Source organism: Trichomycterus rosablanca, chromosome 21 (assembly GCF_030014385.1).
Source record: "Trichomycterus rosablanca isolate fTriRos1 chromosome 21, fTriRos1.hap1, whole genome shotgun sequence".
Lineage (NCBI taxonomy): Eukaryota > Metazoa > Chordata > Actinopteri > Siluriformes > Trichomycteridae > Trichomycterus > Trichomycterus rosablanca.
This window is the reverse complement of record NC_086008.1, coordinates 7920920-7933808: the sequence shown is the minus strand read 5'-3', so window position 1 is coordinate 7933808 and position 12889 is coordinate 7920920. Positions and strand designations below refer to the sequence as shown.

The window sequence follows — 12889 nt, the reverse complement described above, 5'->3', positions numbered from 1 at the left end:
AAATCTAAATATAAAGAGAAGAGACTATAAATACTATAAAGACAGAACCATAATGCCTAGCATGGCACAAAGTTGTACTGAACATGGTGTTAAATCGAAATAAAATAAAATACATTTTATATAATATAAATATGTACACTTGTGACCAGTGTTTTTAGTAAAATTTGACCCGCTGTGACCCTGACCAGGATAAAGCTGTTGATGAAAATGAAATGTATCACAATATTTGTTGAATTTGTTTTGTGTTTAGCAAAACCACATTTTTTTTTTAAATTATTTTTGTTGTGTAATTTTAGCACAAAGTAATTATTATTTTTTTATTATAATGCAGCTTTACTTGAATTCTGCTTGTGAAAGCTGTCAGTGCCCTCTTACATAAACAGAAGTGAAAGGTGATCTTTTCACACTGTTTGATGCACACAAGCACAAACACACCCCCCAGCTAATTCAGACCAGATGCCGATGCCACCGTTAGTCATGCTTCTCAAGCTCTTCCAGCTGATCTGCGCTGAGATTTTTACCGCAAGGTGTGAAAAGCTGAACCTGAGCCGCAGGAGCCTGAGAAACCGGGGCGAATGTCAGGTCTGTCTGACATCACCCTCCTCGAACCCTTTCGCCCCTGAACCCATATGATATCGCTCAGCACGGTGATCGCATGAATCACCCGGCAGCTTTGCTTCCACCGGCCTGAAGGGCTGAAATGAGATTATTTTTATTACCTTGTCGAGTTTTGGTGTGCCGCTCCGTGAGTGGAGGCCTTGGTGAAGCTGACGGGGCATGCACCCAAACCTTCCCCTCGATGAACGGCCTGTTTTGATTATATAATAACAGAATAATAAAAGATAGAGAAAGTGCAGATAAATCAAAGCAGAGTGTAATGTGTAAAATAAACTTAAAATGTGTGTGTGAGCCAAAACTAAGAGAAACCTGACCTGGTAGTGTAGCGCTCAGATTTATTAGGACTGTTCCGCTAGATCTGCTGGATTTGCAGCCGTCTTGACGTTGTAAATTACTTCTGCTGGAGTGAAGTGCAATTTTCTTCTCTAGAGCAGCAGGGTGCACCGTACTCATCATGTTTATGTTTCAGTAGCTTATTCTGCTCAGTTTTAGCCCGTTACATGGAGTGATTTAAGATGCTGCTTACATAATTGCCTCGCTAAAAGCGAACACCCATATCGGTACATGAGGCGACAGAAAATACATGGATGTCAGCCGACCGGTTATTTCTACGTTCGATACAGTGGGTGGAGAAAATAATAGAAAGTTACTACAAACACAGTTGCAAATGTGAGTTATGTAAGCTTGGTTGCCTGTAAGGACCCTACTAAATTCACAGGAAAATGTGCTTTAATTATTCAAAAATCACAGATTTCACGGATTCTTAAAGAAAAGTGCCACAATTCACAACAGTCATTAAATTACACTCATACATTCAATGATAGAATAAATAAAAGCTACAATACACAACATAGCCTACCTTAATAGTTGTAATGTAATGTCAACCTAGAACATTCAGCAACGATGTGAGGCTCTGTCTCAAATATGAAAATACTTGTCCGTGTTTTGAAACCCCCCCCCCCCCCCCCTCTGCGTCCACAGAACTGGTTTAGCGTTTTCCAAACTCACCTAGAGTAGAATAGAATAGAACACCTTTATTAGTCATATATATACACATACACATGTACAGTACAATGAAATTCTCTCTTCACATATCCCAGCTTGTTTGGAAGCTGGGGTCAGAGTGCAGGGTCAGCCATTGTACGGCGCCCCTGGAGCAGACAGGATTGAGGGCCTTGCTCAAGGACCCAACCGTGGCTGCATGGCATGGCAGAGCTGGGATTTGAACTGTCAACCTTTCAGCTGATATCCCAAAGCCTTACCCACTAGGCTACCACTGTCCCATCTACCCTAGTAGCTGCTGTGACTTCGACATCTTCGACATTTTAACTAACCGATTGCTAACTGAATTGCCGTAGGATTGCTAGGACCGCCTCATAGTGCGAATTAACCAGTAAACGTGAAGCACTTGAACGTTACACAAATGAAAAATGTTAAACCACTAAACACAGCAAATTGCATATTACATAGGAAAAGACTCATTTCACGGCCCGTGATGCGATTTTCAGTATGCTGTACAGACTGCAAGTCTGGAAGTAAATTAATTTAAATGTCCGATCCCTAATGCTTGAATATACTAGCTCTTGAGTTTTTAAAATCCACTGTCAACTTGTCAATGGATATGGGTTTATTTTTAAATTTTTCCTTTTTTTCTAGTGCACACTGTTGGTATTCTCATCTCGCTGAGTTTCGGATTATATGAAGACTCGCAGTAGCCCGTGGCTTATTTCTTTTTTCATTTTGCATGCAAATGTTGTCATTCTTGCATCTACATTTCCAGCTTTAACGAGCAAACATATTAGATCTGATCAGCAGAATCACAGAGGAACTCACATTTAAAGAGGAGCCCGAGGCAGCCACGGGACGTCTCGCGTTGAGAGGAACTAGATGAAAGAGCTGGTGTGTGTGTGAGCAGGATTTTTCTGTTGTCTGATTACTAAACAGTCTGGTTTCTGCTTCTGTGTTGTTACAGGGACGGGGTGGAGAGTGAGTGCTCGGCGGTGTGGATGCTAAATCTGCTTAGCTCGGGGCCCGGCTGCGGTCCATCTCAGATCCTGGAGGCGGTGCTGCACCGTGACTGCTTACTGCTGCGGACGCTGATCTCTCACTCCTGTAAGGGTTTTTTATTCACCATTGTAAACAAACATACATCATGTATCTGTGTATAAAAGTGCTTTAGATTAACCATCAGTTTTGGCTTTCTTGCACATTTGTGTTCGACTGATTTTACATTTACATTTAGCAGACACCTTAATAAAAAAATTAAAAAATGTATAACTGTGATGAATACAATATAAGCAATTAAGGGGTTAACAGCCTTGGGTAAGGGCAAGTTTGCAGTTCCAGGGCTTAAACCTGTGACCTTTTAATTAGCTGTCCTAAACTACCACTTCCCAGTAAATACTAGTCACACTGACTCACTGTTTTGCTCAGGCAAGACATAAATCTGGCAAATGTGGTCAGTCCCAATGTAGGTTTTTTTTTTTTTTTTTTTACCCCTTTTTCTCCCCTTTTTAGCACATCCAATTGTTCAATTAGCATCGTGCTTCCTCTCTGTCTATGCCGAACCCTGCCCTGACGGAGGTGATTGAAGCTAACCCGTATCCCCTCCGAAACACGAGCAGCAGCCAGATGCATCTTTGCCACCCACACATTGACGAGTTTGGCGCCACCTAGCGTTGCATGCGGAGAGACACACCCTAAGGGCACCCCCTCCCATCTCTGTGTAAGCGCCTCCAATCAGCCGGCAGAGAACGCAATCGCATTCTGACAGAGAGAGACCCACATCCGGTTCTTTGTCCCACCCCCCACATGAGCAACCGGCCAATCGTTGCTCATATAGCCACTCAGCTTCGAACCGGTAAAGCAAGGCTGGATTCGATACGACGCTTCTCAGAATCCAGCCCTGGTTGCAGCGCGTTTCTTTTTACCGCTGCGCCACCTGAGCGGCAGTCCCAATGTAGTTTGATTGTCATTTCATATTTACATTTTCGGCATTTAGCAGACGCTTTTACCCAAAGCGACTTACAGTATACGGTCTGAGCAACTGAGGGTTGCTCAAGGGCCCAACAGTGGTAACCGGGCAGTGGTGGGGTTTAAACCAGCAACCTTCTGCCTACTAGTCCAGTACCTTAACCGCTAGGCTACAACTGTCCTGTCATCAACCTCAAATTTGAATGCCTGTCTTCAATAGCCTCAAAGCATGGCACTAACACTGGAATATCATTATATCTAATGTTGATAATAATAAGTGAACCTAATCATTACAAATACTAAACACTAGACTCCAGTACTACCAACTGGAAGACAGACCTATCATCACCATATTAACACATTGCATGGTGTTTGTTTCTACTGACAAGTGACCCATACTGTACTTAAGTGCCCAGGCTAAATTTGGTTACCCTTCCAGACCAGGGACCAAGCATTCGGTTGCAGGCTGTATGCATGGAGCATGAAACAGACTGTTTATGGGTCAAACAGAATCACCACTGGATTCACAGATGGCATATTTAAAACCCAGCTTTAATACATGTTATTAAAGAAATGCCATGACAAACATAACAGACAGAAAATTAAACCATAACAATTTACAGTTATTGTGGTATATTTGCTCTCAGCGTCTGGTGGAGAATGCAGACATAGTCTTACCTTTAGCAAACTCTGTGCAATTTAGAAATAGACTATATCACATTAGGTGTACGTAGATAGATTTGGCCTATTGTAATAACAAAAACATCTTTAAGAAACTATTATGCTACTCACAAGCTCTCAGCCATTCATAGTGTAGTTATAGTGTGATGAGTGAACAACGTGGATTGAAGATTTCATTCTTTTTAAACGTGCAAACTTATAGAACAGCTATGTATACTGCTATGCAGCTTTTTGTATACATAAGCTAGCAGATGACTGTGATACAGTAGCATTGTTCTAATTACAAGAAAAGACTTGAATGTTGTTTTTCTTTTACCTAAAGAAAGCAGAACCAATTATGCTTTCTCAGACTTCCAGCTATAAATGGCCACAGCAATAAAGATCCCTGTTGTCCTCTTCTATATTATTCTTGACTAAATAAAATATTTTGTTCTGGTGCCTCTATTAAAAGTTTCTGTCGTACATGTGGTGTCCAAAAAGTTCATAGACAGGTGTCTACATACTTTTGGCTATAAAATGTTACTGCTTTACATGCATGCCAGTTTTAATGAAAGTAAGCCTCATGAACTGATCTGACCAGCAACCCAACCATCACTCACATTGTAATTGTTTTGACTAAATGGCCTCTTGGATCAGTGAAAGCCCTAAGTGCTCGATTTGTGAGCACACAGCTTTAACACCCATCATCATCACCCTTATCACCCTCCTCATCATCATTGAATCAATAGCACTCTGTAATAAACACTCGTTTTGGCATGGAAGAGCAAAGTGAATGACCTTTAAAGATTTGCCTCCCCTTTTTTCCTCCACTTGGAAAAGTGTAACCTTTAAAGACTGTTTTGTGCTTGCACATTAATTCACATTATGGAGAGCTCATTAATAACCAGGCTCGGGTGCGAGGCCGCCCGCTTTACTGCTGTGGCACAAGAATCACAGAGCTGTAAATCAACACGCTACAGCTGCATCCAGCTAATTAAGAAGAAACACACCGACTGGTCGTCCACTATGTACGGTTCTGTTTCAGTCTTATTCATCATCATTCATGATTTTAAGGTAGTTGGTGCCGATGAAGACCACCCACGCTGTAGATTTCAATGTTTTTACTAGTTTGCACCAATTAAAGCTCTGAAGAATCTCCTAGGCTTTTGTATTTGGTAGTAAATCACTGTGGGAGCCTTTTTGGAAGATCTACAGCCCACAAGGCTTGTGTTAATGGAATATTTTTAGCAACTAGAAAATGGCAGCAGTGGGTATAAAGCAGTATTAATAAGGTCAGTGTAGTTCAAAAGTGTTCTGTTTACAGCTTTATTGTATTGTTTTACTGAGCCAGCCTGCCAGTCTGGAGGAACAGTTTTGCTGACAGAGTGCCAGACTGTCTGACCAATTAGCAGTGACGGGAGTCCAACTGGCTTTTACCCTAAAACACAGCTGATTGTTTGTGTAGACTGCTGAACCTGCTGTATGGGCAGAGGTGGCTTAGAGACTAAGGGACTGGACTTTGTATTAGAAGGCTAAGAGTTGTATTAGAAGGCATCCAGAGATATGGGAGTCAACACCAATGGTCGCACCATCAACTTTGCTTGTTAGTTTAAAATGGAATTGGGGTGTTGTGGTGCAATGTGGAACCATGATTTAATATATTTGTGTGTGTTGTTTTGCTTTAAGGTAATGCATATGATTAACCTTAAGAAATTAATAATAATCAAATGTTCAAAAGAGATTTGTTCATTGGTATCTGTTGGCAACCTACCTGTTCTGCTGAAAAATAAAAAAAGAGGATTATTGATTGTCCTCATTCCTATTAAGCTGAGCAATATTAGCAAGCTAAATCCTTTAATGTGGCAGGTAATTTAGGTGTGTCGTTTTAAAACAGCTTAACATTAGTCAGTGTGCAAACACTCTCTCGCTTTTCATCAGAGGAGCTCAGTGAACGCTGCATTTCATTTACTTACCTATTCAAATGCCTGTCATCTCCTACAAGAGAGACTGACAGTGGCTGAAGCCCGGCGTACGGTGCCATCTCACCGCTGTCTTCAGCTCTAATGGACTGACAGGATTTGTACAAGGGCATTCTGTCAAATCGCACATCTCTTGTCCACTGTCCTTGCACGTTGGATGTTTATCTATAAAAATCAGATGGCTGCCCTTTTGTTATCTGTGTGCAAATGTTTCTGGTTAAGATGGCCTTCAGAATGTCGTCTAAGAGTTACAGTTTATATAAGATTTTACATTATTAACTTCATGTTGTAGAAATTTGTAGAAAGTTATATAAGGCTGTTTTAACTTAAGACTTTTGATGTGAAGCCTGGACACTAAAGAAAGAAGAAGAAAGACAAATTGGGCAGGTATTACTGCTAGCAGGTATTTGTGGTAATCACCCATACTGCATATACTGTAGACAGAGAGCTTTAAAATGCTGAGTCTCCTTTAATCAGATATTTCTGTTGTGTATTCTCAGATCTGTGTGTGGACAGTGGGGTGGAGGTGTCTCCTGAGGATCAGAACGCTGGTGCTGAGTTTGTAGAAGCTATATTCACTGTCCTATCCTCTCTAAACAACTTCCCCAGGGCTTTAACACTGGTGCTTGAGGACTACCTGGACAAAAAACACCTCTGGGACCACTTTTACAGTTTAGCAGGTAAAATCAAGGCATCAGCTTCTTTTTCTGCCTAGTCATGTAACGTTTAAATGAATTTTTACATTGAATTTTTACATTAGTGGAGCAAATTGTGTTAATTAAAGTCAAGATTTCCTTTTTGTAAGAGTGATTGTATCTGAGGGGTAGATTTCAGTCTTGATAGAGAACTAGTAGAAACAAAGTCATACACACACACAACTAGGACAATTTTGTATCTTCATTTAACCTGACTGCATGCCTTTGGACTGTGGGAGGAACCCCACATAAACACGGAGAGAACATGGAAACTTTGCTTGCAAAATATCACAAATAATAGAATAGAATAGAATCGAATGCCTTTATTTGTCATTTATACATATACAGATGTACAGTACAACAAAATTCTTTTTCCGCATATCCCAGCTTGTTTGGAAGCTGGGGTCTGAGCGCAGGGTCAGCTACTGTAGGGCGCCCCTGGAGCAGAGAGGGTTAAGGGCCTTGCTAAAAAGGCCCAACAGTGGCTGCATGGCAGAGCTGGGATTCGAACTCTCAACCCTTCAGTTGATAGCCCAAAGCTCTACCCATTAGGCTACCACTGTCCCTAATAGTCCTATGTTTCATGTATACTGCAATTCATACATTAACACAAACAAATAAACTAAGTTTTATTTAAGGAATACAAGTGCAGATGTGTATTTAACCACACTCTAGTTTAGGGTTCATGCTCTCATCTGGTTAAACACAGAATTACTGTAGCTTGCCCTTCCTGTCGTGTCCCCTAATTGCCGGTGTATTAAATCTGACCAGCAGGATATTTGGTAACACACTTGGACAGAAGCAGCTTATCATAAATCAAAGTCATAATTAAACCTTCAAATCTGCCCTTGATTGCTTATTTACTGTCATTTTCATTTAAACCCTGCCCCTTTGTCCCCGTTTCTACAAAAGCCGCTACACGTATATTCCCTGTTGTGCTAATGGTTAGCTCCTTGATTTAGCGTACTGACATAGAGACTGCAATTACGGCCTGACACTTTTCTTTCGGAGCTGCCTTTGATTTGGGGATTTAATCCGAACTCCTGCCGAGCCAGAGCACTCGTTTTTTTGTGTTTTTATTACGTTTGAGGGGTAATTATTGTTGCATAAATTAGACAAATGAGATGGGGGTATATGGACAGAGGAGGAGGGAGGGGGTGTTGTGAGTGCACCCTGCCTCTCTGCTCTAACTGAATGTTCCTGCAGGCGTAATTGGCTTAATTGCTGATCGGACCCACTTCAGCAGGACCAATGAAATTCAGCGCTAGAACAAAGCATCTCTGATGAGCTTTGTTTAGGGCTGGGATTCGTCTGTGTGCCATTTAGTAAGTGAAATAATTGGACTTGTCAGAAATGCCAGTGTGGTTATTGCCTCAGAACGTGTTTTTTGGTTAATTTAGCTTGACGTCTCGGTGTATTTTGATATTTCTGTCGGATCAGAATATAACAGCTGAACAGAACTGATGTGCAGGTTTGGAATTAATATTTCACACGTGTTACCAGATAATCCTGCTCAATATAATCATTACTTACTCATTAACATTATAAAAGTAAGTTTAATCAGTTTAGAGAATTATTAAAAAAGCTTTATATGATACACTATATAGCCAAAAGTATGTGGACACCTGACTATGAGCTTGTTGATCTTAATATGAAGTTGTAGGTTTGGCTTTATTGATCTTCCAGTTAATCCAAAATGTGTTTAGTTGGGGTTGAAGTCAAGTTGAGGTCAAGTCTCTTGTCACTGGAGTTGCTCCACACCAAATTTGTCAATAGAACTCACTTTGTTCCCAGGGGTACAGTCAAGCTAAAATGAAAAGGACATTTGCCACAGTGTTGGATGCATGAAATTTCTTTCTTTTCTTCCACCCAAACACTGAACGTTCGTGGGGGAACGTTGGAGGAACGTTCGGGGGGGAACATTGGGGGAACGTTCGGGGGGAACATTGGGGGAACATTCGTGGGGGAACATTGGAGGAACATTCGTGGGGAAACGTTAGGGGAACGTTCGGGGGGAACATTGGGGGAACGTTCGTGGGGGAATGTTGGGGGAACGTTCGTGAAGCAACGTTGAGGGAACGTTCGTCGGGAAACAATGAGGGAACGTTTGTGAACGTTTCCCTCAACAATTCACCCAACCATGCCCAACAATCTACCCAAACGTTCCCTCAACAATTCACCCAAACGTTTTCTCAATAATCCACCCAAACGTTTTCTCAACAATTCACCCAAACGTTTTCTCAACAATTCACCCAAACGTTTTCTCAACAATTCACCCAAACGTTTTCTCAATAATCCACCCAAGCGTTTTCTCAATAATCCACCCAAAGGTTTTCTCAACAATTCACCCAAACGTTCTCTCAACTATTCACCCAAACGTTTTCTCAATAATCCACCCAAACGTTTTCTCAACAGTCCACCCAAACGTTTTCTCAAAAATCCACCCAAACGTTTTCTCAACAATCCACCCAAATGTTTTCTCAACAATCTACCCAAACGTTTTCTCAATAATCCACCCAAACGTTTTCTCAATAATCCACCCAAACGTTTTCTCAACAATTCACCCAAACGTTTTCTCAATAATCCACCCAAACGTTTTCTCAACAGTCCACCCAAACGTTTTCTCAACATCCCACCCAAACAATTTCTCAATAATCCACCCAAACGTTTTCTCAACAATCCACCCAAACGTTTTATAAACAATCCACCCAAACGTTTTCTCAACGATCCACCCAAACATTCTCTCAACTATTCACCCAAACGTTTTCTCAACAATCCACCCAAACGTTTTCTCAACATCCCACCCAAACAATTTCTCAATAATCCACCCAAACGTTTTCTCAACAATCCATTTAAACGTTTTCTCCACAATCCACCCAAACGTTTTTTTCAACAATCCACCCAAACGTTTTCTCAACAATCCACCCAAACGTTTTCTCAACATCCCACCCAAACGTTTTTTCAATAATCCACCCAAACGTTTTCTCAAAAATCCATTCAAACTTTTTCTCAACAATCCACCCAAACGTTTTCTCAACAATCCACCCAAACGTTTTCTCAACAATCCACCCAAACGTTTTCTCAACAGTCTACCCAAACGTTTTCTCAACAATCCACCCGAACGTTTTCTGAACAATCAACCCAAACGTTGTCTCAACAATCCACCCAAACGTTTTCTTAACATTCCACCCAAACGTTTTCTCAATAATCCACCCAAACGTTTTCTTAACATTCCACCCAAACGTTTTCTCAACAAACCACCCAAACGTTTTCTTTACAATCCACCCAATCGTTTTCTAAACAATCCACCCAAACGTTTTCTTAACATTCCACCCAAACGTTGTCTCAACAAACCACCCAAACGTTTTCTTAACATTCCACCCAAACGTTTTCTCAAAAATCCATTCAAACGTTTTCTCAACAATCCACCTAAATGTTTCCTCAACACTTCACCCAACCATGCCCAACAATCTAGCCAAAAATTCCAACAATCCACCCAAACGTTTTCTCAACAGTCCACACAAACGTTTTCTCAATAATCCACCCAAACGTTTTCTCAACAGTCCACACAAACGTTGTCTCAACAATCCACCCAAACGTTTTCTTAACATTCCACCCAAACGTTTTCTCAATAATCCACCCAAACGTTTTCTTAACATTCCACCCAAACGTTTTCTCAACAAACCACCCAAACGTTTTCTTTACAATCCACCCAATCGTTTTCTAAACAATCCACCCAAACGTTTTCTTAACATTCCACCCAAACGTTGTCTCAACAAACCACCCAAACGTTTTCTTAACATTCCACCCAAACGTTTTCTCAAAAATCCATTCAAACGTTTTCTCAACAATCCACCTAAATGTTTCCTCAACACTTCACCCAACCATGCCCAACAATCTAGCCAAAAATTCCAACAATCCACCCAAACGTTTTCTCAACAGTCCACACAAACGTTTTCTCAATAATCCACCCAAACGTTTTCTCAACAGTCCACACAAACGTTTTCTCAACAGTCCACACAAACGTTTTCTCAACAGTCCACACCAACGTTTTTTCAACAATCCACCCAAACGTTTTCTCAACAATGCACTCAAACGTTTTCTCAACAATTCACCCAAATGTTTTCTCAACCATCCACCAAACGTTTTCTTAACAATCCACCCAAACGTTTTCTCAAAAATCCATTCAAACGTTTTCTCAATAATCCACCCAAACGTTTTCTCAATAATCCACCCAAACGTTTTCTTAACATTCCACCCAAACGTTTTCTCAACGATCCACCCAAACGTTCTCTCAACTATTCACCCAAACGTTTTCTCAACAATTCACCCAAACGTTCTCTCAACAATTCACCCAAACGTTTTCTCAATAATCCACCCAAGCGTTTTCTCAATAATCCACCCAAACGTTTTCTCAACAATTCACCCAAACGTTCTCTCAACTATTCACCCAAACGTTTTCTCAACAGTCTACCCAAACGTTTTCTCAACAATTCACCCAAACGTTTTCTCAATAATCCACCCAAACGTTTTCTCAACAGTCCACCCAAACGTTTTCTCAACATCCCACCCAAACGTTTTCTCAATAATCCACCCAAACGTTTTCTCAATAATCCACCCAAACGTTTTCTCAACATTCCACCCAAACGTTTTCTCAAAAATCCACCCAACCATTCCCTCAACATTTTACCCAAACATTCCCTCAACTATTCACCCAAACAATCTCAACAATTCACCCAAACGTTTTCTAAACAATCCACCCAAACGTTTTCTCAACGATCCACCCAAACGTTCTCTCAACTATTCACCCAAACGTTTTCTCAACAATCCACCCAAACGTTTTCTCAACATCCCACCCAAACAATTTCTCAATAATCCACCCAAACGTTTTCTCAACAATCCATTTAAACGTTTTCTCCACAATCCACCCAAACGTTTTCTCAACAATCCACCCAAACGTTCTCTCAACTATTCACCCAAACGTTTTCTCAACAATCCACCCAAACGTTTTCTCAACATCCCACCCAAACGTTTTTTCAATAATCCACCCAAACGTTTTCTCAAAAATTCACCCAAACGTTTTCTCAACAATCCACCCAAACGTTTTCTCAACAGTCTACCCAAACGTTTTCTCAACAATCCACCCGAACGTTTTCTGAACAATCAACCCAAATTTTTTCTCAACAATCCACTCAAATGTTTTCTCAACAGTCCACCCAAACGTTTTCTCAACAGTCCACCCAAACGTTTTCTCAACAATCCACCCAATCGTTTTCTCAACAGTCCAATCAAATGTTTTCTCAACAATCCACCCAATCGTTTTCTCAACAGTCCAACCAAACGTTTTCTCAACAGTCCACCCAAACGTTGAGTGAACGTTTGTGAAGGTACGTTGAGGAAACGTTTGTGGGGGAACGTTGAAGGAATGTTTATGAAGGAACGTTGAGGGAACGTTTGTGGGGGAACGTTGGGGAAACGTTTGTGGGGGAACGTTGAGGGAATGTTTATGAAGGAACGTTGAGGGAACGTTTGTGGGCAAACGTTGAGGGAACGTTTGTGGGCAAACGTTGAGGGAACGTTTGTGGGCAAACGTTGAGGGAACGTTTGTGAAGGAATGTTGGAGGGACGTTCATGGGCAAACGTTCAGAAAACGTTTGTGGGGGAATATTTGGGGAACGTTCGTGGGGAATTGTTGAGGGAACCTTTGTGGGCAAACGTTGAGAAAACGTTCGTGAGGGAACGTTGAGGAAATGTTTGTGGGGGAACGTTGGGGGAACGTTCGTGGGGAAACGTTGAGGGAACCTTTGTGGGCAAACGTTGAGGGAGTGTTTGTGAAAGAATGTTGAGGGAGCGTTCATGTGGGAACGTTTGGGGAACATTGGGGGTGAACGTTAAGGGAACGTGAGGGGGGAACGTTGAGGAAACGTTTGGGTAGATTGTTGGGAATGGTTGGGTGAATTGTTG

The 12889-nt window shown here is 41.3% G+C and overlaps 1 protein-coding gene across 1 annotated transcript in view; it reads left to right on the top strand.

The window, feature by feature from the left end:
- kiaa0825 (KIAA0825 ortholog) overlaps window positions 1-12889 on the top strand; it is a 180991-nt gene that overhangs the window by 62065 nt on the left and 106037 nt on the right. Inside the window, exons 13-14 of the mRNA XM_063017862.1 lie at window positions 2591-2730; window positions 6731-6910. Coding sequence (XP_062873932.1) covers window positions 2591-2730; window positions 6731-6910 — 320 coding nt within the window. The remainder of the gene's footprint in view (window positions 1-2590; window positions 2731-6730; window positions 6911-12889) is intronic.